At 37.2% G+C, this 25,497-nt stretch overlaps 1 protein-coding gene across 1 annotated transcript in view; it reads right to left on the bottom strand.

The window, feature by feature from the left end:
• Positions 1–1,456: 1,456 nt before the first annotated feature.
• LOC308630018 (large ribosomal subunit protein uL15-like) overlaps positions 1,457–25,497 on the bottom strand; it is a gene marked incomplete at its 5' end in the record, with an annotated part of 39,645 nt that continues 15,604 nt past the window's right edge. Inside the window, one exon of the mRNA XM_081258415.1 lies at positions 1,457–1,904. Within this exon, the coding sequence (XP_081114541.1) occupies positions 1,479–1,904 (426 nt within the window). The 3' untranslated portion in view covers positions 1,457–1,478. The remainder of the gene's footprint in view (positions 1,905–25,497) is intronic.

Here is a 25,497-nt window from a genome sequence, read left to right as displayed (position 1 = left end):
TTCAACTGCTTAGGGTGACAAAGTTGCTTTCCTAGTTTATCAACTTCAATCCTGGAAAATTTTAGAATTAAGTGTAGAAGTGTTACAGAGACTTAAACACATTATTTATTTCTTTGCTTCATTCAGTTTTTTCCTCAAATATTGTCTCAAAACAGATTCAGGTTTCCTAAAACAGGAAATCCCATCCATTTCCTTATTGTGCCTTATTTTTTTCTATAGCATCTATTACTACCTATTATACATTATACTTTATATAATATATTTATTTAAGTTATTTGGTTCTTTTTCCATTGGGATATAAATTCCTCTAGGGTGTGGACTTTTATTTTTTCTTTGCTATATCCCCAACATATAGAGTAGTGTACCCTGATGTTACACAATAAACTGTTGTTAAATGAAAGAAAATAACTACTGGAGTCACTGTAAAAAGGAACCCTCACTTTTCAGGCTTCTAAAGCAATCCAAGGAAGCTAAAAATGAAGAAATAATTCCTTAGCATTACTTTGTCTTTGAAATTACAGAACAGCATTTTTATTTTAAGTAGTATTTCTTCCAGTGACTACCTGTTCTTTTCTTATAGTTCTCCAGTTCTAAAAGGTATGGTAGAGGTGGTAATTATGTACTTTTGTATTTTAGTCATCCATAAAACAAGTTAAGCAAACAAACATATTAAAAACCTTATAATGTTCCAGGCACCCTATTAGATGCTCTAGATTTGAAAGTAAAGAACATGTCCTTGTCCTTAAGAGGTTTTCCAGTCCTGTAGAGGAGGCAGCAAGAAAACAAACACTTAGAACATGATGCAATGACATTTGCACAGAGTGTGAAGAGAGTCCAGAAGTAGGGCATGTAATCTAGAACAGGAGTGTCAGCAAAGATTTGCTAGAATAGATGCTACTTTAACTCAGCATTGACTGATAAACATAATAAAAATATTAACAATCATCATTCATTGAGTGTTTATTATATGTCAGACAATTTACAACCCTGATGTCATTATATCCTTTCAAGAATCTTCATGTGGTAAATATTATTATTCTTATATTACAGAAGAGGAAAGTATGTTTAGAAATACTGAATTAGTAATTTGCCCAAGATTACATAGGCAGTTCAGTGTCAAAACAGAAAGTTGGGTGTAACAGAACATGACAAGGCAGGAACTAATGGGACTGAATCAGGTATTCTTTGGAAGCTGAGGGAAGTAGCAATAATTTGATCTAATGTTGCAGATGAAAACAGAGCCAGATCATAATGGACAAGGATCACTCCAAGAATTTTAAAGTTTATACTGGTTTTGACCCAATATTCCAAAGAATTGTTAATTAGGTTTGCACAGAAATTGGTGGAAAAGTTTGAGATATTAAACGTGCCTTATTTAGTAATTTCTTATTCTTTAGACTAGTGAATTTATTGATTTATTGATTTATATTTTTTGAAAAGCACTTGTTAACATTTAATGAACCTTCTACCATGTGGCTTCAAGCTACCAGGACACAAGCCCCACCTACATCCTTAATCTTCTCCTCAGCTCTTCTGCTGAAGAATTTGGCCTTCACAATGACAGGCTGCTTTGGGAGCTTCCCCTTCCCCAGAACTTTGTAGTAGCCCGATAGCACCATATAAATGATAGGAGCAGCTCCAGTCTTGTTCTTTGCAGCATTTACCCAAGTCTCCTCACTGACGAAGGTCCATAATTTATCAAGGTTGACAGATGGGCAGAAGTTCTGGTTCCTCTTTAAGTGGTAATGCCTCATACCAACTTTCCCAAGGTAGCCTGGGTGGTATTTGTTGAAGTTGATCCTGTGGCGATGTATGCCACCAGCATTACCCTGGACTTCTGGGTGCTTCCAGTGTTTGCCGATGTGGCCGTGGCCGTGGCCATGGCTCACTTGGCCCCTAATAGACTAGAGAATTTAAACAAGTGTTTTGTCTATGAGTTTGTGAAAAAGACTGAGAATGAAGGAGAGGGAGAAGGTTTAAAAGGGTTTGAAAAGCAGTGTTTCTACAGAGAGCTTGCTCCCTCTTAGGCTTTTTGAGATTTAAGGGATGATCCATGAACTAATATTTATTTTCATTCTACCATGTATCAGAGAATGGGCTTGGATTTTCACATGTCAACTCAATGATCCTCACAATCTTCCTGCAAAGTAGGAATATTACCTCCATTCTAGGGTTGAGGAAACTGAGCATATGAGCTAAGGATCTTGTCAAAGGTCACATGGCCGTCAATAGCAAAGTCAGATTTTAAACCTATTTCAAGACACAAGCTCTTTCTAGCTTAAGCTGCTTTCATCCCTTGAGACAGTGTTTTTCAACCCTTTAGGTCAAGACTTAAAGGATAATGGAATCAATTTAGTGGTTCTTAAACAGCATTTGAAAAAAATACGAAGACTAGAATAAAATAAAATAGAGGGTATCAGAGTGTACTACACATAGTAAGGGTCAACACTGGTTGAAATTCGTGCTTCAGTTAGACATACACATGTATAAACATAAATACTAGTGTGTCCTGAGTTGTGATGGGAAATATACCTCTTACAATTGGCTGAGTTTTAAAAGTTTGAAAAACTCATCTAGTGAAATAAAGATCATATCACAGCTACTACGTTAACTCATTTCTTATTTCCTCCTATGAAGTTGAATGTTCGTAGGTAACCGACAGGACACCACACCTCACAGCAAGGGTAGAATAGGAATGAGAAGCAGAAAACTTCATGAGGGCTGAAGGAGGACAGTGGACCTTCATTTTAGTCATGGCAAACTACAAGACTTCTTTAATTTAACCCTTCACCTGCCATATCAAGGGAAGATAGTAGTAATTACTGTTTAAAGGAAAATGTATGTGTGTGGGTCATTTATTGAGGTGATAAACTGAGGGGGGTTCCCCACCTCCTGCTTCCCACCTCCCTCTGGATTTTTTACCTGTAATGAAAGAGAAAGAGGAATAACATTTGAAATTGAAGCGTATGTGTATGCTAATATTTCATACTTATTGAACACATGTGCTTTTGCAGATTTATTATTTATACTGTATAGAATTATATATAAAATCCAACTAAACTCTGTGTGTGGTGTTAAGTTACAATGTTTCTCTTTGGAATCCCATTCTGTGTACAAACATTTTTACAAAACATGTGGATTAGTAGTAGGAGTAGATGGTTTAAAAACGTTATGTTAAAGCAACACCTTAAGTCAGCATGTTGAAAGAATGAGAAAATCAAAATAGTACTGTAGTTCCTTTACTGGTGGAAATAAGAGGGGAATCCGAGGATGAGGGGAATATATAGATTTCTCTGTATGTTTACAAATGTCCCAGCAGTTGTTAATTTCTCCTGGAAGAACCTTAGATACACTAAATTTCTCAATAAATATTATTTTACATTTTAGCAAAGAAACTTAACTACTTACCTAGTAAACAAGGTTTTAAATTTGCCATTTTCCTCTTTTCCCTTTTTATATTCAAATATTAGTGCTAGTGCTGTTTTTTGTTTGTTTGTTTGTTTGTTTGTTTGCGCTACGTGGGCCTCTCACTGTTGTGGCCTCTCCCCTTGTGGAGCACAGGCTCCGGACGCACAGGCTCAGCGGCCATGGCTCACGGGCCCAGCCGCTCCGCGGCATATGGGATCCTCCCGGACCGGGCACGAACCCGTGTCCCCTGCATTGGCAGGTGGACCCTCAACCACTGCGCCACCAGGGAAGCCCCGCTAGTGCTGTTTTGAAGAGCCTAGATTTTACTCTGTACTGTATTTAAATTTTATAAGTCTGAATAAATTATTGTAACTAGCTAGTTGTGTTAATTATATTTGAGTTTCTAACTAGTCAGATTTTAGAGGATTAAAAGACAGAAAATTTAATTGCCTAGTGTCAACCATTTCCAAATGCATGATGATACCAAGCAGAGTGGACTTAGATATAGTGAAATAAACAATTCTATGTGTATGTCACTGACACCATAAGATATTTAAATTTATCTAAACCAACTCTTTCCATAGTGTTGCCTACTATAAATTAATATAGAAAGCCCTTAGGATGCTTGGCCAGTGATATGGAAATTGACACAGTAAATATTTGTTTCCTGTTCTGGGAATTGTGTACACTGCAGATCAGTGGTGTTTAATCATTACCATTTGGCCAATTTTGCTTTTTCAGAACAAAGATAAATAATTATGTATTGGATATGGCAGTCTTGGTGCTTGTTAAACACATAGCTCTTTTAGGCTTATACTGCCCTACCTTGAGTCCCTTGCTCAGGAGGTGAAAGCTATAATTTGTGCAGAGAAAGGGAATTTGTTGTCTCAAATAACTGAGAAGGAAAAAATAGGGTAAATTCAAGCATGGCTGGATCCAGAAACCCACTTATTGGAGTTAGTAGCTGGTTTCTACCTGTTGCCCAGATTGGCCATGTTTTGGCTTCATTTTCAGGATCAGTGAGGTCACAAGATGGTAGCAGCTGCGCCAGCCTCACATCTCCTCAAGTCAAAGCCAAACTGAAGGAGGAAATGTCCTTTCTGTTGAAATATCTCTTTCTGGTTATTCAAGTAAAAGTCCTGAGATTAGCTCTGATTTATTCTGACTAACTTGGCTTGAGTTAAGTGCCTATTCCTGGATCAATCTTTGTAGCCAGGGGAATTCATAGTTCTGATTAGCTGAACTTGGGCCTTATGTTCCATCCCTGGAACCAGGAATTGAGGTTGGATTCAAAACACATGGATTGAAAGTTGGGAAGGGGTATTGTTTTTAGAATAAAGAGGAGTGGGCTGCTGGAGAACAAAAAATATTCACAATGCTCAGATCATTTTTATTTTCTTTAGGCTAATTCAATATTTTTTAAATGAGAATGGGAAATATATGTATATTTATCAGTCTCAATCTAGGGAGAATATATATGGAAGGAGCCAGTCACTTACTGACTTTGTTATCTTGCGTGGATCAAAATATCTTTGATCCTTGTTCTCCTCAGCAGCAAATGGGGATAATATTGTTTTTCTACTACCTCACAGGTGGTTGTGAAGACTCAAACAGTTAATGCTTCTAATGAAAATCATAACATCTAATATTTATGAGCAGTTTGTCTAGAAATTACATTGTTACATCCCTATAATCATTCTGTACAGTAGATACTACTACTATAATACTTATTTTTAAATGACCTAAGGCTTACAGAGGTTAAGTAACTTGCCCAGTATCAATCACACAGCAGTTAAATGACTGAGTCAGTACTCATGTCTATCTGGCTACCAAGTTCATGCTAATAGCTACCATGATGCAGATATAGGGGATTGTCATTGGATTCTTCAATTGTAAGACTCACATGTTTTCACATTTCAGCATTAAAAAAAATCAGTATGTGTCTTACAACTGATGGTAAGAGGACAATCATGACGTAGTAGTTGTTGCTTGTTATGTGTAACTTGGTTACCACTAGTCTTATTGTTATTTCAATTGAGTCTGCTACATGTGTTGAGTTTAAATGCTATACAAATATTAAAATATTACATTATGATTTGGCATTGAAATAGAAATTTATTTAATAGAAAGATGCAGAAACAGAGCAATGAAGCCTAAATGTGATACAGTGAAGTAATATCCATCACCAGAGGAATAGCCAGTTTCACACTTTCTTATAAGGCAATGACCACATGCTTTATGGGATCTTAGAAAGGAGGATCCCCAAAAGTAGAAGCTACCTTATGTTTTCTACTGATATATGTGCTAAAGGATTGCCTGTCAAATGACAACATTTACCAAAGCAATAATGAATTTATTTTGCTTATATTTTGCTTTCTATGTAGGAATAAGATGATAAATATCTATGTCCAAGTAAGTCACAAAGATCTCTTTTTTAAAATATAGAACACAATGTTAAGTGACAAGAAGCTTTGTGCCATAGTTTAATTGACATTGGTCTTCCATTTTAATGTGTATAAAACATTTGTGTTTCTTACAGTTTATGGAGTCTTAAATTCTATAAAATATGACATTATTGTAATGTAGAAATAAGAGAAAGGTTTTTTGTTAAACATCTTTATTGGAGTATAATCGCTTTACAATGTTGTGTTAGTTTCTGCTGTATAAAAAAGTGAATCAGCTATACATATACCTATATCCCCATATACCCTCCCTCTTGAGCCTCCCTTCCACACTCCCTATCCCATACAACTAAGTGGTCACAAAGCACCAAGCTGATCTCCCTGTGCTATGCAGCTGCTTCCCACTAGCTATTTATTTTACATTAGGTAGTATATATATGTCAATGCTACTCTCTCACTTTGTCCCAGTTCACCCTTCTCCCTCCCCATGTCCTCAAGTCCATTCTCTACATCTACATCTTTATTCCTGCCCTGCCACTAGGTTCATAAGAATCTTTTTTTTTTTTTTAGATTCCATATATATATATGTTAGCATATGGTATTTGTTTTTCTCTTTGTGACTTACTTCACTCTGTATCAGAGACTCTAGGTCCATTCACCTCACTACAAATAAATCAATTTCATTTTTTTTATGGTTGAGTAATATTCCATTGTATATATGTGCCACATCTTCTTTATCCATTCTTCAGTCGATGGACACTTAGGTTGCTTCCATGTCCTGGCTATTGTAAATAGTGCTGCAATGAACATTGTGATACATGTCTCTTTTTGAGTTATGGTTTTCTCAGGGTATATGCTCAGTAGTGGTATTGCTGGGTTATATATAGTTTTATTATTAGTTTTTTAAGGAACCTCCATACTGTTCTCCATAGTGGCTATATCAATTTACATTCCCACCAACAGTACAAGAGGGTTCCCATTTCTCCACACCCTCTCCAGCATTTATTGCTTGTAGATTTTTTGATGATGGCCATTCTGACTGGTGTGAGGTGATACTTCACTGTAGTTCTAATTTGCAGTTTTCTAATGATTAGTGATGTTGAGCAACCTTTCATGTGTTTGTTGGCAATCTGTATATCTTCTTAGGAGAAATGTCTGTTTAGGTATTCTGTCCATTTTTGTATTGGGTTGTTTGTTTTTTGGTTATTGAGATGCATGAGCTGTTTGTATATTTTGGACATTAATCCTTTGTCAGTTGCTTCATTTGCAAATATTTTCTCCCATTCTGAGAGTTGTCTTTTGATCTTGTTTATGGTTTCCTTTGCTGTGCAAAAGCTTTTAAGTTTCATTAGATTCCATTTGTTTATTTTTGTTTTTATTTCCATTTCTCTAGGAAGTGGGTCAAGAGGGATCTTGTGTGGTTTCCCTGGTGGCGCAGTGGTTGAGAGTCCACCTGCCAATGCAGGGGATGCGGGTTCGTGTCCCTGTCCAGGAAGATCGCACATGCTGTGGAGTGGCTGGGCCCATGAGCCATGGCCACTGAGACTGCTCGTCTGGAGACTGTGCTCCAAAATGGGAGAGGCCACAACAGTGAGAGGCCTGCGTACCACAAAAAAAAAAAAAAAAAAGGATCTTGCTGTGATGTATGTCATAGAGTGTTCTGCCTATGTTTTCCTCTATGAGTTTTATAGTGTCTGGCCTTACATGTAGGTCTTTAATCCATTTTGTGTTTATTTTTGTATACTGTGTTTGAGAGTGTTCTAATTCCATTCTTTTACATGTAGCTGTCCAGTTTCCCCAGCACCATTTAATAAAGAGCCTGTCTTATCTCCATTGTATATTCTTGCCTCTTTATCAAAGATAAGGTAACCATATATGTGTGGGTTTATCTATGTGCTTTCTATCCTGTTCGATTCATCTCTATTTCTATTTTTGTGCCAGTAGCATACTGTCTTGAATACTGTAGCTTTATAGTATAGTCTGAAGTTAGGGAGCCTGATTCTTCCAGCTCCATTTTTCTTTCTCAAGATTGCTTTGGCTATTCAGGGTCTTTTCTGTTTCCATAGAAATTGTGACATTTTTTGTTCTACTTCTGTGAAAATGCCATTGGTAATTTGATAGGGATTGCAATGAATCTGTAAATTGCTTTGGGTAGTATAGTCATTTTCACAGTGTTGATTCATCCTAACCAAGAACATGGTATATCTCTCCATCTATTAGTATCATCTTTGATTTCTTTCAACAGTGTCATACTTTTCTGCATACAGGTCTTTTGTCTCCTTAAGTAGGTTTATTCCTAGGTATTTTATTCTTTTTATTGAAATGGTAAATGGGAGTGTTTCCTTAAGTTCTCTTACAGAGTTCTCATCATTAGTGTATAGGAATGCCAGAGATTTCTGTGCATTAATTTTGTATCCTGCTACTTTACCAAATTCATTGATTAGCTCTTTTCTGATTTGGATTCCTTTTATTTCTTTTTCTTTTCTGATTGTTGTGGCTAAAACTTCCAAAACTGTGTTGCATAATAGTGGTGAGTGTGGGCAACCTTGTCTTGTTCCTGATCTTAGAGGAAATGGTTTCAATTTTTCACCATTGAGGATGACGTTGGCTGTGGGTTGGTCATATATGGCCTTTATTATATTGAGGTAGGTTCCCTCTATGCCTACGTTCTGGAGAGTTTTTATCATAAATAGGTGTTGAATTTTGTTAAAAGCTTTTTCTGTATCTATTGACATTATCACATGTTTTTTATTCTTAAATTTGTTAATATGGTGTAACACATTGATTGATTTGCATATATCAAAGAATCCTTGCATTCCTGCATTAAACTCCACTTTATCTTTTTTTTTTTTTTTTTTTTTTTTTGTGGTACATGGGCCTCTCACTGTTGTGGCCTCTCCTGTTGTGGAGCACAGGCTCTGGATGCGCAGGCTCAGCGGCCATGGCTCACGGGCCCAGATGCTCCACAGCATGTGAGATCTTCCCAGACCGGGGCATGAACCTGTGTCCCCTGCATCGGCAGGCAGACTCTCAACAACTGTGCCACCAGGGAAGCCCTATCATGGTGTTTTATCCTTTTAATGTGCTGTTGGATTCTGTTTGCTAGTATCTTGTTGAGGATTTTTGCATCTATGTTCATCAGTGATATTGGCCTATAGTTTTCTTTTTTTGTGACATCTTTGTCTGGTTTTGGATCAGGGGTAAGTTGGCCTCGTAGAATGAATTTGGGAGTGTTCCTCCCTCTGCTATATTTTGGAAGAGTTTGCAAAGGATATGTGTTAGCTCTTCTCTAAACGTTTGATAGAATTCCCCTGTGAAGCCATTTGATCCTGGGCTTTTGTTTGTTGGAAGATTTTTTTTTTTTTTTTTTTTTGCGGTACGCGGACCTCTCACTGTTGTGGCCTCTTCCATTGTGGAGCACAGGCTCTGGATGCGCAGGCTCAGTGGCCATGACTCACGGGCCCAGCTGCTCCATGGCATGTGGGATCTTCCCGGACCGGGGCACGAACCCGTATCCCCTGCATCGGCAGGCGGACTCTCAACCACTGCACCACCAGGAAAGCCCTGTTGGAAGATTTTTAATCACAGTTTCAACTTCAGTGCCTGTGTTTCCTCTGCTTATATTTTCTATTTCTTCCTGGTTCAGTCTAAGAAGGTTGTGCTTTTCTAAGAATTTGTCTATTTCTTACAGGTTGTTCAATTTATTGGCATATAGTTGTAATCTCTCATGATTCTTTGTATTTCTGCAGTGTCAGTTGTTAGTTCTCCGTTTTCATTTTTAATTTTGCTCATTTCAGTCTTCTCCCTTTTTTTCTTCGTGAGTCTGGGTAATGGTTTATCACTTTTGTTTATCTTCTCAAAGAACCAGATTTTAGTTTTATTGATATTTGCAATCATTTCCTTCATTTCCCTTTCACTTATTTCTGATCTGATCTTTATGATATCTTTCCTTCTGCTAACTTTGGTTTTTTTAAAATTCTTTCTCTAGTTGCTGTAGGTGTAAGGTTAGGTTGTTTATTTGAGATTTTTCTTGTTTCTTGAAGTAGGATTGTATTGCTATAAACTTCCCGCTTAGAACTGCTTTTGATGCATCAAATAGGTTTTGGGTCATCGTGTTTTCATTGTCATTTGTTGCTATGTATTTTTTGATTTCCTCTTTGATTTCTTCAGTTATCTCTTGGTTATTTAGTAGTGTACTGATTAGCCTCCATGTGTTTGTATTTTTTACAGTTTTTCTTCCCTGCAATTGATATCTAGTCTCATAGTGTTGTGGTTGGAAAAGATACTTGATATGATTTCAATTTTCTTAAATTTACCAAGGCTTGATTTGTGACCCAAGATATGATCTATCCTGGATAATGTTCCATGAACACTTGAGAAGAAAGTGCATTCTGCTGTTTTTGGATGAAATGTCCTATAAATATCAATTAAGACCATGTTGTTTAATGCATCATTTAAAGCTTGTGTTTCCTTATTTATTTTCATTTCGGATGATCTGTCTATTGGTGAAAGTGGAGTGTTAAAGTTCCCTACTATTATTGTGTTCCTGTCAATTACCCCTTTTACGGCTGTTAGCATTTTCCTTATGCATTGAAGTGCTCCTATGTTGGGTGCATAAATATTTACAATTGTTATATTTTCTTCTTGGATTGATCCCTTGATCATCAAATACTGCGTGTCTTTGTCTGTTGTAAGAGTCCTTATTTTAAAATCTATTTTATCTGATATGAGTATTGCTACTCCAGCTTTCTTTTGATTTCCATTTACATGGAATATCTTTTTCCATCTCCTCACTTTCAATCTGTATATGTCCCTAGATCTGAAATTGGTCTCTTGTAGACAGCCTATATAGAGGTCTTGTATTTGTATCCATTCAGCCAGTCAATGTCTTTTCATTGGAGCTTTTAATCCATTTACATTTAAGGTAATTATTGATATATATGTTCCTATTACCATTTTCTTCATTGTTTTGTGTTGTAGGGCTTTTCCTTCTCTTGTCTTTCCTGACTAAAGAAATTCCTTTAGCATTTGTTGTAAAGCTGGTTTAGTGGTACTGAATTCTCTTAGCTTTTGCTTGTCTGTAAAGGTTTTCATTTCTCCATGAATCTGAATGAGATCCTTGCTGGGTAAAGTAATCTTGGTTGTAGGTTTTTCCCTTTCACCTCTTTAAATATGTCCTGCAACTCCCTTCTGGCTTGCAGAGTTTCTGCTGAAAGATCAGCTGTTAACCTTATGGGGATTCCCTTGTATGTTATTTGTTGCTTTTCCCTTGCTGCTTTTAATATTTTTTGTTTGTTATTAATTTTTGATTGTTTGATTAATATGTGTCTTTGCATATTCCTCCTTGGATTTATCTTGTATAGGACTGTCTGTGCTTCCTGGACTTGATTTACTATTTCCTTTCCCATGTTAGGGAAGTTTTCAACTATAATCTCTTTAAATATTTTCTCAAACCTTCTCTTTTTCTGTTTTTCTTCTGGGAGCCCTTTAATTTGAATATTGGTGTGTTTGATGTTGTCCCAGAAGTCTCTGAGACTGTCCTCAAGTGTTTTCATTCTTTTTTCTTTATTCTGCTCTGCAGTAGTTGTTTCCACTATTTTATCTTTCAGGTCACTTATCCGTTCTTCTGCCTCAGTTATTCTGCTATTGATTCCTTCTAGGGAATTTTTAATTTCATTTATTTTGTTGTTCATCATTGTTTGCTCTTTTGCTATTCTAGGTCCTTGTTAAACCAATTTTTGTATTTTCTCCATTCTATTTCTATGATTTTGGTCACCTTTACTATCATTATTCTGAATTCTTTTTCAGGTGGACTGCTTGTTTCATCTTCATTTGTTTAGTCTGGTGGGTTTGTACTTTGCTCCTTCATCTACTGCATATTTCTCTGTCTTGTCACCTTGTTTAACTTACTGTGTTTGGGGTCTCCAATCTGCTGGTTCATATTTCCTGTTGTTTTTTTTCTGCCCCCAATGGGTGAGGTTGGTTCAGTGGCTTGTGTAGGCTTCCTGGTGGAGGGGCTGGTGCCTGTGCTCTGGTGGGTGGGACTGGATATTTTCTTTCTAGTGTGCATGACTGTGTCCGGTGGTGTGTTTTGAGGTGTCTGTGAACTTATTATAATTTTAGGCAGCCTCTCTGCTAATGGGTGGGGTTGTATTCCTGTCTTGCTTGTTGTTTGACATAGGATGTCCAGCACTGGAGCTTGTGGGCCATTGGAGCTGGGTCTTAGCATTGAGATGAAGATATCTGGGAGAGTTCTCACCAATTGATATTACTTGGGGTCAGGAGGTCTCTGGTGGTTCAATGCCCTGAACTCGGCTCTCCCACCTCAGAGGCTCAGGCCTAACACCAGGCTGTAACACCAAGACCCGGTCAGCCACACGGCTCAGAAGAAAAGGGAAAAAAGAAAGAAAAAAACCAATAAAAATTATTAAAATAAAAACATTAAAATAATAATAATAATAAAAAAGTAGAGAGCAATCAAACGAATATACTAATCCACCTAAGATAACAAGCGCTAAAAAGCGTACTAAGAGAAACATAAAAATCTGAAACAAATCAGTCACAGACAGCAAACCCCAAGTATACAGTTGCTTGTAAAGTCCACCACCTCTGTTTTGGGATGATTTGTTGTCTATTCAGGTATTCCACAGATGCAGGGTACATCAAGTTGATTGTGGGAATTTAATGTGCTCCTTCTGAGGCTGCATGGAGAAATTTCCCTTTCCCTTCTTTGTTCGCACAGCTCCTGGGGTTCAGCTTTGGTTTTGGCCTCACCTCTGCATGTAGGTCACCCTCAGGCACCTGTTTCTGCCCAGACAGGATGGGGTTAAAGCAGGGCTGATTAGGAGGCTCTTGCTCATTCACGCCAGAGTGAAGGAGGGGTATGGTAGTTATAATTGGAATATGGAGTGAGCCTGCTGTGGCAGAGACCAACGTGATGTTGCAATAGCCTGAGGAGCACCGTGTGTTCTCCCAGGGAACTTGTCCCTGGGTCACACGACCCTGTCAGTGGAATTCTGCGCAGGCTCCTGGTGGTTGTGTGCATGGATAGTGACCTGTGCTTGCATACAGGATTCCTGGTGTCTGTAGCAGCAGCATGAGCATTTCATGCCCATCTCTGTGGTCTGAGCTGATAGCTGTGGCTCACGCCCATCTCTGGAGCTAATTTAGGTGGTGCTCTGCCTTCTGTGGGCAGACAGGGAAGGAATCCCCTCTCCTTGTGCACCCCGAAACAATGGTCTCTTGCCTCTTAGGAAGATCCAGACTTTTTCCTGGACTCCCTCTTGGCTAGCTGTGGTGCACTGGCCCCCTTCACGCAGTCAACCCCAGTCTTCTCCCTGGGGTCTGACCTCCAAAGCCCAAGCCTCAGCTCCCAGCCCCCACCAACCCTGGTGGGTGAGCAGACAAGCGTCTCAGGCTGGTGAATGCTGGTTGGCACTGATACTCTGTGTGGGAATCTCTCCACTTTGCCCTCTGCACCCTTGTTGCTGCTTTCTCCTCTGTGGCTCTGAAGTTTCACCCTGACCACTCCCTGTCTCCACCAGTGAAGGGGCTTCCTAGTCTGTGGAAACTTTCCCTCCTTCACAGCTCCCTCACAGAGGTGCAGGTCCAGTCCCTATTCTTTTGTCTGTTTTTCCCTCTTTCTTTTGCCCTACACTGTTACATTGGGGAGTTTATTACCTTTTGGAAAGTCTGAGGTCTTCTGCCTGCATTCAGTAGGTGTTCTATAAGAGTTGTTCCACATGTAGATGTATTTTTGATGTATCTGTGGGGAGGAAGGTGATCTCCATGTCTTACTCCTCCACCATCTTGAAGGTCCCCAAGAGAAAGTTTTATATTTTGAGTTTTTCTTACAGATCTGTAGTAGCTCAAATATTTTCAAGATCTTTAATATAAAAATTAAACCATTAATTCTAAAAGCTAAAGCATTGGAGATTCATTATAAAATTCAGAAAAATTATAAGTACTTAAATTTTCATTTAACAAATTATAAAATTGGCTAAAAAAATAGAAACAGGAACAGATTTCTGGCCAGGTAATTACTCAACCTACTCTTTCTTTAGCAAATACTAGACAAATATGGGTATATGGGCCTCAAAGTATTTTGAAACTAATACTTAGTTTGGGGCTCAAGATTGCTCTTAATCAGCTCTACTTTTATTTTTGTATAAAATAGGAAGTTTTAAAAATATACTCTATCATCCATAACTATGATTTCATAGGGAAGAAAGAGGGATCAGTTGAAATCCAGGAGGGCTTATTTCTTACCATTAATGATTCTCCTTCCTCCAAAGAATTGAATCTTAAGATACTAAACCTTTTCCCACAAAACAATTATTACAGAGAAAGGGTATCCATTCTCAATTTGCTTGAAGCATTTACTTAAAAACCCCATTTTGATCAACTTTTATTAAACTGCAGAACTTCTGCAGTTATTAAACTGCAAAAGTTCACAGGAACCTCTTATTCAGAGGCTGTGAAGTAACTGAATGAAATAAAATCAAATTTGGCCTGGTATTTCATGGAAATCTTATTAGCAGAGGCTGGGCTGTTTTCCTTGGGATTGAACCTACTTAGCACTGTTTAATGATGATCTCCTAGGTCTCAATAGGTTCAATAATAACAGAATATTTTTACACTAAATTGTGCTGAAAAATACAATATATTTTCTTTTCTAGGAAAATATCAATATGAGTAAATTTGATTTGATTTTTATCCCTGGACATTTACAGATTGCCATTTTAGTCTTGAGTTCCTCAAACCATGAAGTTTTGCAAATAAGTAACAATGAATGTGTTCTTAGAAATTATTACTGTTACTACTGCCAGTACTACCTAAACTTCATCTAATGCTTTGTAATTTATAGTGTCACTTCACATGTATTATCTCGCTAAATTCTTACATGTTTATTGTAGAATACCTATAGAATTCAATATGTAAAATATATTTTGTCTCATGTACTGGTTTCCATATACTGACCTCAATCTTTCCTATTACAAAGGGAGGTGTGTGCTTTACCTGGTAGAAACCTCCAAAGATTATGCAGTGTGTCTGTCAGAACAATTTTCCAGTTAGTCATGATGGGTAATCTCCCTAGTATTACAATAGTCTTGATACAATGTTTGAGAGTAAGGGTTGGGAATTTGTGGCACACTGAAAAATGGTGTGAAGTATAAAGTATTGAAAAGGAATTCGATTAATGCATTGAAAGATTAAAAGGAAAACAAAAAGGAGAAAACATGCTCTCAGAACACTTCAGAAAGTGTCAATTTTGTTAGTTCAAATTATTAGTTATCTAGCTTTTTTTTTTTAATTTAAATGTTCTATCATGGAGACACAATCTCACCTTAGTCCATGACTTTGGTGTTGGGACATTGATTTGGGATTCTGGGATTTTGCTTGTATTTATCAAATAAAAAAGATTATCTTAAAAATGCAGTCCTTCAGGAGCTGAGCTTTTTATTTTAAATTGAATTTTCCTTATCTGTTTTATTACATGTATATGTTTATGATTTTTATCAAGATGATGAAAATAAATTTTAAATTTTAATTTTTAGGATAGACTAGATACACTACTTCCAGTTAAGGCCATGTTCATACAAATCAGGATCCCTGGCAAGCTTCAGTAAGCCAAGGCCCCTCAGAGTGAACCATCAGGAGGAAAAAATAGGTTGAGAGGCAGTGAGAAGAAGCTCATAATTGCACATGTTTAATTTCAATAATTAGGCATAGTGTTAATAGAAACATTCATTTGAAGCAAAGGCTGGCTATTTGCACAAACAGAGGAAATATGTGGTGCTGTAGTTTTGCTATGAAGACTGCAAAATTAAGCAAGAAATACTCAGCTCAATGTAAATTTAAAAACATGTTTTCAAAGAGAATTAGAAATAGAACTTGGGAACTAAACCTCAAAATGCCTAATAGATTTTATTTCAGAAGAGTGTCCTTAACATAGTTAGTTCTATTTTCTTTTAAAAGCTTCATTGAAATATAATTAGTATACTATACAATTCATTCTTTGAGTGTAAAATTCAGCACCTTTCAGTATATTCATAGTTGTGCATCCATCACCACAATCAATTTTAGAACATGTTCATTGCCTAAAAAGAAACCCTGGATCCCTTAGCTACCATTCTCTAATCCTCCCATACTCCTAACAACCTTAGGCAATCTCTGATTGATTTTCTGCTTCTATAGATTTTCCAATTCTGTACATTTTATATAAGTGGAATTGTACAATATATGATCCTTTAACACTGATTATTTAACTTAGTCTAATGTTTTCAAGGTTCAACCATGTTGTAGCATATATCAATAATTTAGTTTTATTGATGAATAATGTTCTATTGTAGAGGTATACTGCATTCATTAGTTGATAGACATTTGGGCTGTTTCCACCTTTTCACTATTATGAAGAATGCTGCTAAGAACACTTGAGTACAAGTTTTTGTGTGCACATATATTTTAATTTCTCTTGGGTGTATACATAGGAGTGGAATTGCTGGATCATATAGTAACTCTATGTTTAACATTTTTAAGGAACAACCAGACTGTTTCCCAAAGTGGCTGCAACATTTTACATTCCCATCAACAATGCATAAGTGTTCCAATTTCTCTATATCCTCTCTGGTACTTATTATTTTCTCTCTGTGTGTTGTATGTGTGTATGTGTGTGTGTGTAATGATAGACATCCTAGTGGCTGTGAGGTGGTATCTCCTTGTGGTTTTCATCTTTATTTCCATGTTGGTTAATTACACTATCTTAGACATTTGTATATCTTCTTTGGAGAGCTATCTATTCAGATCCTTTGCCTATTTTTAATTGAGTTGTCTTTTTATTATTGAGTTTTATAGCTCTTTATGTAGTCTAGATACAAATCACTTATCAGATTTATGATTTGCAAAAATTTCTCCTGTGAGTTGTCTTTTCACTGTTTTTTTAAATTTTATTGCAGTATAATTGCTTTATAATGTTGTGTTAGTTTCTGCTATACAATGAAGTGAATCAGCTATATGTATACATATATCTCCTTCTTCTTAGACCTCCCTCTCCCATCATCCCACCCATCTAGGTCATCAGAGAGCACTGAACTGAGCTCCCTGTGCTATACAGCAGGTTCCCACTAGCTATCTATTTTACACATGGTAGTGTATTTTTGTCAAACCTTATCTCTCAATTCATCCCATGCTCCGCTTTCCCCACTGTGTCCACACGTCCGTTCTCTATGTCTGCATTTCTATTCCTGCCCTACAAATAGTTTCATCTGTACCATTTTTCTAGATTCCACATATATGCATTAATATACGATATTTAGACTCTAGGTCCATTTCTACAAATGATTCAATTTCATTTCCTTTTATGATCTCCCTGTGTTACACAACTGCTTCCCACTAGCTATCTATTTTACATTTGGTAGTGTATATATGTCAGTGCTATTCTTTCACTTCGTCCCAGCTTACCCTTCCCTCTCCCTGTGTCCTCAAGTCCATTCTCCACGTCTGTGTCTTTATTCCTGTCCTGTCCCTAGGTTCATCAGAAACTTTTTTTTTTAGATTCCATATATATTGGTTTGCATACAGTATTTGATTTTCTCTTTGTGATTTATTTCACTCTGTATGACAGACTCTAGGTCCATCCACCTCACTACAAATAAATCAATTTCATTTCTTTTTATGGCTGAGTAATATTCCATTGTATATATGTACCACATCTTCTTTATCCATTCATCTGTCAATGGACACTTAGGTTGCTTCCATATCCTGGCTATTGTAAATAGTGTTGCAATGAACATTGTGATACATGACTCTTTTTGAATTATGGTTTTCTCAGGGTATATGCTCAGTAGTGGTATTGCTTGGTCATATGGTAGTTCTATTTTTAGTTTTTTAAGGAAACTTTATACTGTTCGCCATAGTGGCTGTATCAATTTACATTCCCACCAACAGTGCAGGAGGGTTCCCTTTTTTCCACACCCTCTCCAGCATTTATTGTTTGTAGATTTTTTGATGAAGCCCATTCTGACTGGTGTGAGGTGGTACCTCATTGTAGTTCTGATTTGCATTTCTCTAATGATTAGTGACGTTGAGCATCCTTTCATGTGTTTGTTGGCTACCTGTAGGTCTTCTATGGAGAATGTCTGTTTAGCTCTTCTACCCATTTTTGTATTGGGTTTTTTGTTTTTCTGATATTGAACTGCATGAGCTGCTTGTATATTTTGGAGATTAATCCTTTGTCAGTTGCTTCATTTGCAAATATTTTATCCCATTCTGAATGTTGTCTTTTCGTCCTGGTTATGGTTTCCTAGGCTGTGCAAATGCTTTTAAATTTCATTAGGTGTCATTTGTTTATTTTTGTTTTTATTTTCATTACTCTAGAAGGTGAGTTATAAAAGATCTTGCAGTGATTTATGTCAAAGTGTTTTTCCTGTAAGAGTTTTATGGCGTCCAGTCTTACATTTAGGTCTTTAATCCACTTTGTGATTATTTTTGTGTATGGTGTGAGGGAGTGTTCTAATTTCATTCTTTTACATGTAGTTGTCCAGTTTCCCTAGCACCATTTAATAAAGAGTCTGTCTTATATCCATTGTATATTCTTGCCTCTTTATCAAAGATAAGGTAACCACATTTGCATGGGTTAATCTCTGGGCTTTCTATCCTGTACCATTGATCTATATTTCTGTTTTTGTACCAGTACCATACTGTCTTGATTACTGTAGCTTTCTAGTATTGTTTGAAGTTGGGGAGTCCTGATTCCTCCAGCTGCATTCTTCTTTCTCAAGATGGCTTTGGCTATTTGGGGTCTTTTGTGTTTCCATAAAAATGGTAAAATTTTTTGTTCTAATTCTGTGAAAAATGCCATTGAAAATTTGATAGGGATTGCACTGAATCTGTAGATTGTCGATCTGTAGATCTACAAACAATAAATGCTGGAGAGGGTGTGGAAAAAAGGGAACCCTCCTGCACTGTTGGTGGGAATGTAAATTGATACAGCCACTATGGCAAACAGTATGAAGGTTCCTTAAAAAACTAAAAATAGAACTACCATATGACCAAGCAATACCACTACTGGGCATATACCCTGAGAAAACCATAATTCAAAAAGAGTCATGTATCACAATGTTCATTGCAACACTATTTACAATAGCCAGGATATGGAAGCAACCTAAGTGTCCATCGACAGAAGAATGGATAAAGAAGATCTGGCACATATATACAATGGAATATTACTCAGCCATAAAAAGAAATGAAATTGATTTATTTGTAGTGAGGTGGATGGACCTAGAGTCTGACTATAGTCATTTTCACAAAATTGATTCTTCCAACCCAGGAGCATTGAATATCTTTCCAACTCTTTGCATCATCTTTGATTTCTTTCATCAGTGTTTTATAGTTTTCTGAGTACAGGTCTTTTGCCTCCTAAGGTAGGTTTATTCCTAGGTATTTTATTCTTTTTGTTGCAGTGGTAAATGGGATTGTTTCCTTAATTTCTCTTTCTGATTTTTTTGTTGTTATTGTATAGGAATGCAAGAGATCTCTGTGCATTGATTTTGTAACCTGCAACCTTACCAAATTCATTGATTAGTTCTAGTAGTTTTCTGGTAGCATCTTTAGGGTTTTCTATGTATAGTATCATGTCATCTGCAAACAGTGACAGTTTTAATTCTTCTTTTCCAATTGGGTTCCTTTTATTTCTTTTTATTTTCTGATTGCCATGGCTAGGACTTCTAATACTATGTTGAATAATAATGGTGAGAATGGACATCCTTGTTTTGTTCCTGATCTGAGAAAATTCTTTCAGTTTTTCACCATTGAGAATGATGTTGGCTGTGGGTTTGTCATATCTGGCCCTTATTATGTTGAGGTATGTTCCCTCTATGCCCACTTTCTTGAGAGTTTTTACCATAAATGGGCGTTGAATTTTGTCAAAAGCTTTTTTTGCCTCTATTGAGATGATCATATGGTTTTTATTCTTTAATTTGTTAATATGATGTATCACATTGATTGATTTCCATATATTGAAGAATCCTTGCATCCCTGGGATAAATCCCCCTTGATCATGGTGTATGATCTTTTTAATGTGTTGTTGGATTCTGTTTGCTAGTATTTTGTTGAGAATTTTACATCTATGTTCATCAGTGATATTGGTCCATAATTTTCTTCTGATATCTTTGTCTGGTTTTGGTATTAGGGTGATGGTGGCTTCACAGAATGAGTTTGGGAGTGTTCCTCCATCTGCAATTTTTTTGAAGATTTTGAGAAGGAGAGGTGTTAGCTCTTCTTTAAATGTTTGTCAGAATTTGCTGGTGAAGCCACCTGGTCCTGGACTTTTGTTTGTTTGAAGATTTTAAGTACACTATCAATTTCATTACATGTGATTTTTCTGTTTATATTTTCTAATTCTTCCTGGTTCAGTCTTGGAAAGTTGTACCTTTCCAAGAATTTGTCCATTTCTTTTAGACTGTCCATTTTTTTGACATATAGTTGCTTGTAGTAGTCTCTTATGAGCCTTTGTATTTCCTCATTATCAGTTGTAATTTCTCCTTTTTCATTTCTAATTTTATTGATTTAAGTCCTCTCCCTTTTTTTCTTGTTGAGTCTGGTTAAAGCTTTGTCAATTTTGTTTATCTTCTGAAAGAACCAACTTTCAGTTTTATTGATCTTTCATATTGTTTTCTTCATTTTGAATTCATTTATTTCTGCTCTGATCTTTATGATTTCTTTCCATATACTAACTTTGGGATTTCTTTGTTCTTCTTTTTGTAGGTGAGTTAGGTGTAAAGTTAGGTTGTTTGTGATTTTTCTTGTTTTTTTGAGGTGAGATTGAATTGTTATGAACTTCCCTCTTAGAACTGCTTCTGCTGCATCCCATAGACTTTGGATTGTTGTGTTTTTGTTGTCATTTGTTTCTAGGTATTCTTTTATTTCTTCTTTGATTCCTTCGGTGATCTCTTGGTTATTTAGCAGCACACTGTTTAGCTTCCATGTGTTTGTGTTTTTCACATTTTTCCCCTGTAATTTATTTCTAATCTCATAGTCTTGTGGTTGGAAAATATGCTTGAAATTTTCTTAAACTTTCCAAGTCTTATTTTGTGACCCAAAATGTGATCTACTGTGGAGAATGTTCCATGTGCACTTGAGAATAAAGTGTACTCTTTTTCCTTCGAGTGTAATATCCTATAAATATCAATTAAGTCAATCTGGTCTACTGTGTCATTTAAAGCTTGTGTTTCCTTATTTATTTTCTATCTGGATGATCTATCCATTGGTGTAAGTGGAGTGTTAAAGTCCCCCACTATTATTGTGTTACTGTTGATTTCTCCTTTTATGGCTGTTTGCATTTGCCTTATGTATTGAGGTGTTCCTATGTTGGGTGCATAAATATTTATAATTGTTATGTTTTCTTCTTGGATTAATCCCATGATCATTATGTAGAGTCATTCCTTATATCTCTCCTTTTTAACTAAATTTTTTTTTTTTTAATTTTTGCCTGTGTTGGTCTTTGTTGCTGTGCACAGGTTTTCTTTAGTTGCGGTGAGTAGGGGCTACTCTTCGTTGCTGTGTGGGGGCTTCTTTTGTTGTGGAGCATGGGCTATAGGCACGTGAGCTTCAGTAGTTGTGGCTTGTGCACTCTAGAGAACAGGCTCAGTAGTTGTGGTGTACAGGCTTAGTTGCTCCACGGCATGTGGGATCTTCCCAGACCAGGGTCTGAACACATGTTCCCTGCATTGGCAGGTGGATTCCTAACCACTGCACCACCAAGGAAGTCTCTTGCCTTATCTCTTGTAACAGTCTTTATTTAAAAGTGTATTTTATCTGATATGAATATTGCTACTCCAGCTTTCTTTTGATTTCCATTTTCATGGAATATCTTTTTCCAGCCCTTTACTTTCAGCCTGTATGTTTCCCTAGGTCTGATGTGGGTCTCTTGTAGACAACCTATGTATGGGTCTTGTTTTTGTATCCATTGAGGCAGTCTGTGTATTTTTGTTGGAGCATTTAATCCATTTACATTCAATGTAATTATTGATATGTATGTTCCTATTACCATTTTCTTAATTGATTTGTGTTTGTTTTGGGGGGTCCTTTTCTTCTGTTGTGTTTCCTGCCTTGAGAATTTCCTGTAGTATTTGTTGTAAAGCTGGTTTGGTGTTGCTGAATTCCCTTAGCTTTTGCTTGTCTGTAAAGCTTTTGATTTTTCCATTGAATCTGAATGAGATCCTCACTGGGTAGAGTAAACTTGGTTGTAGGTTTTTCCCTTTCATCACTTTAAATATATCCTTCCACTCCCTTCTGGCCTGCAGAGTTTCTGCTGAAAAATCAGCTGATAACCTTATGGGGATTCCCTTGTATATTATTTGCTTTTCCCTTGCTGCTTTTAATATTTTTTCTTTGATTTAAATTTTGTTAGTTTGATTAATATGTGTCTTGGTGTATTTCTCCTAGGGTTTATCCTGTATGGGACTCTCTGGACTTCCTGGACTTGGGTGGTTATTTCCTTTCACATGTTAGGGAAGTTTTTGAATATAATATTTTCAGATATTTAAAAATATTTTTCAAATATTTTCTCAGGTCCTTTTTCTTTCTCTTCTTATTCTAGGACCCCTATAATCCAAATGTTAGTGCATTTAATGTCTCAGAGGTCTCCAAGACTGTCCTCAATTCTTTTCATTCTTTTTTCTTTATTCTCCTCCTCAGCAATTATTTCCACCATTCTATCTTCCAGCTCACTTATTTGCTATTCTGCCTCAGTTATTCTACTATTGATTCCTTCTAGTGTATTTTTCATTTCAGTTATTGTGTTGTTCATCACTCTTTGTTTATTCTTTAGTTCTTGTAGGTGTTTGTTAAACTTTTCTTTTATTTACTCGATCCGTGCCTCCATTCTATTTCCAAAATTTTGGATCATGTTTACTATCATTAGTCTGAATTCTTTTTCTGGTAGGTTGCCTATTTTCTCTTTTTTTATTTGGTCTTGTAGGTTTTACTTTGCTCCTTTGTCTGTAACATATTTTTTTTACTTGGGTGTTGCTCTGTTGCTGTCTTACTGGTTGTTTGTCCTGAGTTGTCCAGCACTGGAGTTTGTAGGCAGTTGGGTAGAGCTGGGCCTTGGTGCTGAGTTGAGAACCTCTGGGAGACCTCACTCTGTTTAATATTCCCTGGGGTCTGAGTTTCTCTGTTAGTCTAGTGGTTTGGACTTGGCACTCCCACCACAAGAGCTCAGGCCTGACCCCTGGCCTGGGAACCAAGATTCCACAAGTTGTGCAGTGTGACAAAAGAAAAAAAAAAAGGAGAGTACAATAACAAAGAATAAAACATGAAATAAAAATAGAAAATATCTTAGGAAAAATAAAAATATAGGTGAAACAACTACAACAAGGTAAAACAGAACAATAACAGAAAAAAGAAAAAAGAAAAAAAGGGGGAGAACAAGCCAAAAGGAGGAGAACAATAATAAAATATCAATAAAATAAAATTAGAAAAATATAAATTTATTAGAAAAAATAAAGATATAAATGAATCAAAAACAACAAAGTAAAACAGAACCACAACCTAAAAAACCCCAGAAAGGTCAGAAAGGCTTTGGCTGTGGGGCCAGGACTTAGGCGGTGGTGGGGCTAAGGTTGGGTGGGGTTTAGGGTGGAAGCGGGGCCTAGACTCAGGACCCACATGGCCAGAAAAGGCCTTGGGAGCAGGGCCTAAGCGGGGGTGACATTAAACATAGTGCAGCTGGGAAAGGCAGCAAGGCTGGAGGGGGGCCTGGAGTGTGGAGCTTGGAGGTAAGCACCTGGGTTGGACTGTGGAGACAAGGCTTAGGCTCAGTTCAGCAGGAGGGAGCATTGGAGGGCAGAGGATTAGGCCTGGGACCTCAGTAGGCTCCCTGGGGCCGAAGTGGGTAGGGAAAACAATGGCTTCATTCCCTTCCAATTCTCCCCTCTCCCGAGGGCCTAACCCATCCCTGTTGATCCCCTAACCATGGGTGGGCCCCTCTGGGCATGAAAACCCATCACTTCCCTCAGCTGCCCCTCAGAGGTGCCAGTCCCATCTTGTCAGCCTTTACTTTTCCTCCCCCATTACTCCTTCAGGACTCACGTGGCTGGAGGGGGCCTCTCTGGGCAGAGAATCAGGTCCAGGACCTCATCAGGCTCCCTTGAGCCCAATTAGGCAGAGGAACACTGGCCTCGTTCCCTTCTGATCCTCCACCCTCCCAAGGGACCTTCCATCTCCATTGACCTGTTGATCCCCTAACCATGGATGGGACCCTCCAGGTGTGGGAACCCCTCTCCTCCCTCAGCAACACCTCAGGGGTGCTGGTCCTGTCCTATGTCTACTTCTCATCCCCTATCTCCCGCCACATCCTACCCAGTTGTTTGGGGATTCTTTCCATACCCTCAGGTGTCTGTGGTCCTCCACTAGTGCCTGGTAGGTGGCTTAGTTGTGCAGAGAAGTGAACTCTGCGTCCTCCTAGTCCACCATCTTGACTCTGCCCCCTTTTTTCACTTTCTTAATAGTGTCCTTTGGAGCACAGAAGTTTTTAATTTTGATGATTTACAGTTTGTTTTTTTTCTTGTTGTTTGTGCTCTTGGCATGACATCTAAGAAACCATTGCTTAATCCAAGTTTACAAAGATTTACACCTAAATTTCATTCTAATATTTTTATAGCATTTACCTCTTAGGCTTAGTTCTTCAATCCAGATTGAGTTAATTTTTATATATGGTATAAGGTAAGGGTCCAACTTCATTGTTCTTCATGTGAATATCTAGCAGTCCTAGCACAATTTGTTGAAAAAAACTATTGTCTTGTCATATTTGTCAGAAATCAATTGGCTGTAAATGTGAAGGTGTACTTCTGGACCCTCAATTATATTCCATTGTTCTATATGTCTATTCTTAAGCTAGTACCTTTTTTTTTTTTCTTACCATAGCTTTCTAGTAGTTTTGAAATTGGGAGGGAAATGTAAACCCTCTAACACTGTTCTTCCTTTTCAAGATTTTTTGGCTATTCTGGTTCTTTTGCATTTACACATAAATTTTAGAATAAATTTGCTACTTTACCAATTTGTGGAGTATTGCCATCTTAACAATATTAAGCTTTCCAATCCATGAGCATGGTATGTCTTTCTATTGATTTAGATCTTTAATTTCTTTCCACATTTGTAGTTTTCAGTGTATAACTTCTTCACTTATTTGGTTGAATTTATTCCTAAGTATTTCATTACTTTGCTGAATTGGTTTATTAGTAGTTAGTTCTATTTTTACAATAAGCTTTCAATGTCATATTTAAGACTTAAGTTTGGGTCACATTCTCAATACTTTTTGACAAGATTAGAGACTTCCTGACTTACAGCAAAACATGGTCTGAAACACAAAAACTTTATCATTTCTTTTTTAAGTAAATTAATACTATGGTGGAATAGCAAACAATGCAATTCATTTTGTGGCACTAAATTTCCATTATTTTGTATACTACGTTTAAAATCTAGATCTGGGGCTTCTCTGGTGGCACAGTGATTGAGAGTCCACCTGCCGACACAGGGGACACTGGTTCGTGCCCTGGTCCGGGAAGATCGTACGTGCCGCAGAGTGGCTAGGCCTGTGAGCCATAGCCACTGAACCTGCGTGTGCAGAGCCTGTGCTCCACAATGGGAGAGGCCACAACAGTGAGATGCCCGCATACCACACAAAAAA

Source organism: Mesoplodon bidens, assembly GCF_964165515.1.
Source record: "Mesoplodon bidens genome assembly, chromosome: 16".
Classification (NCBI taxonomy): Eukaryota; Metazoa; Chordata; class Mammalia; order Artiodactyla; family Ziphiidae; genus Mesoplodon; species Mesoplodon bidens.
Note: the sequence above shows the minus strand (reverse complement) of the source record. Positions and strands in the feature narration are given on the sequence as shown.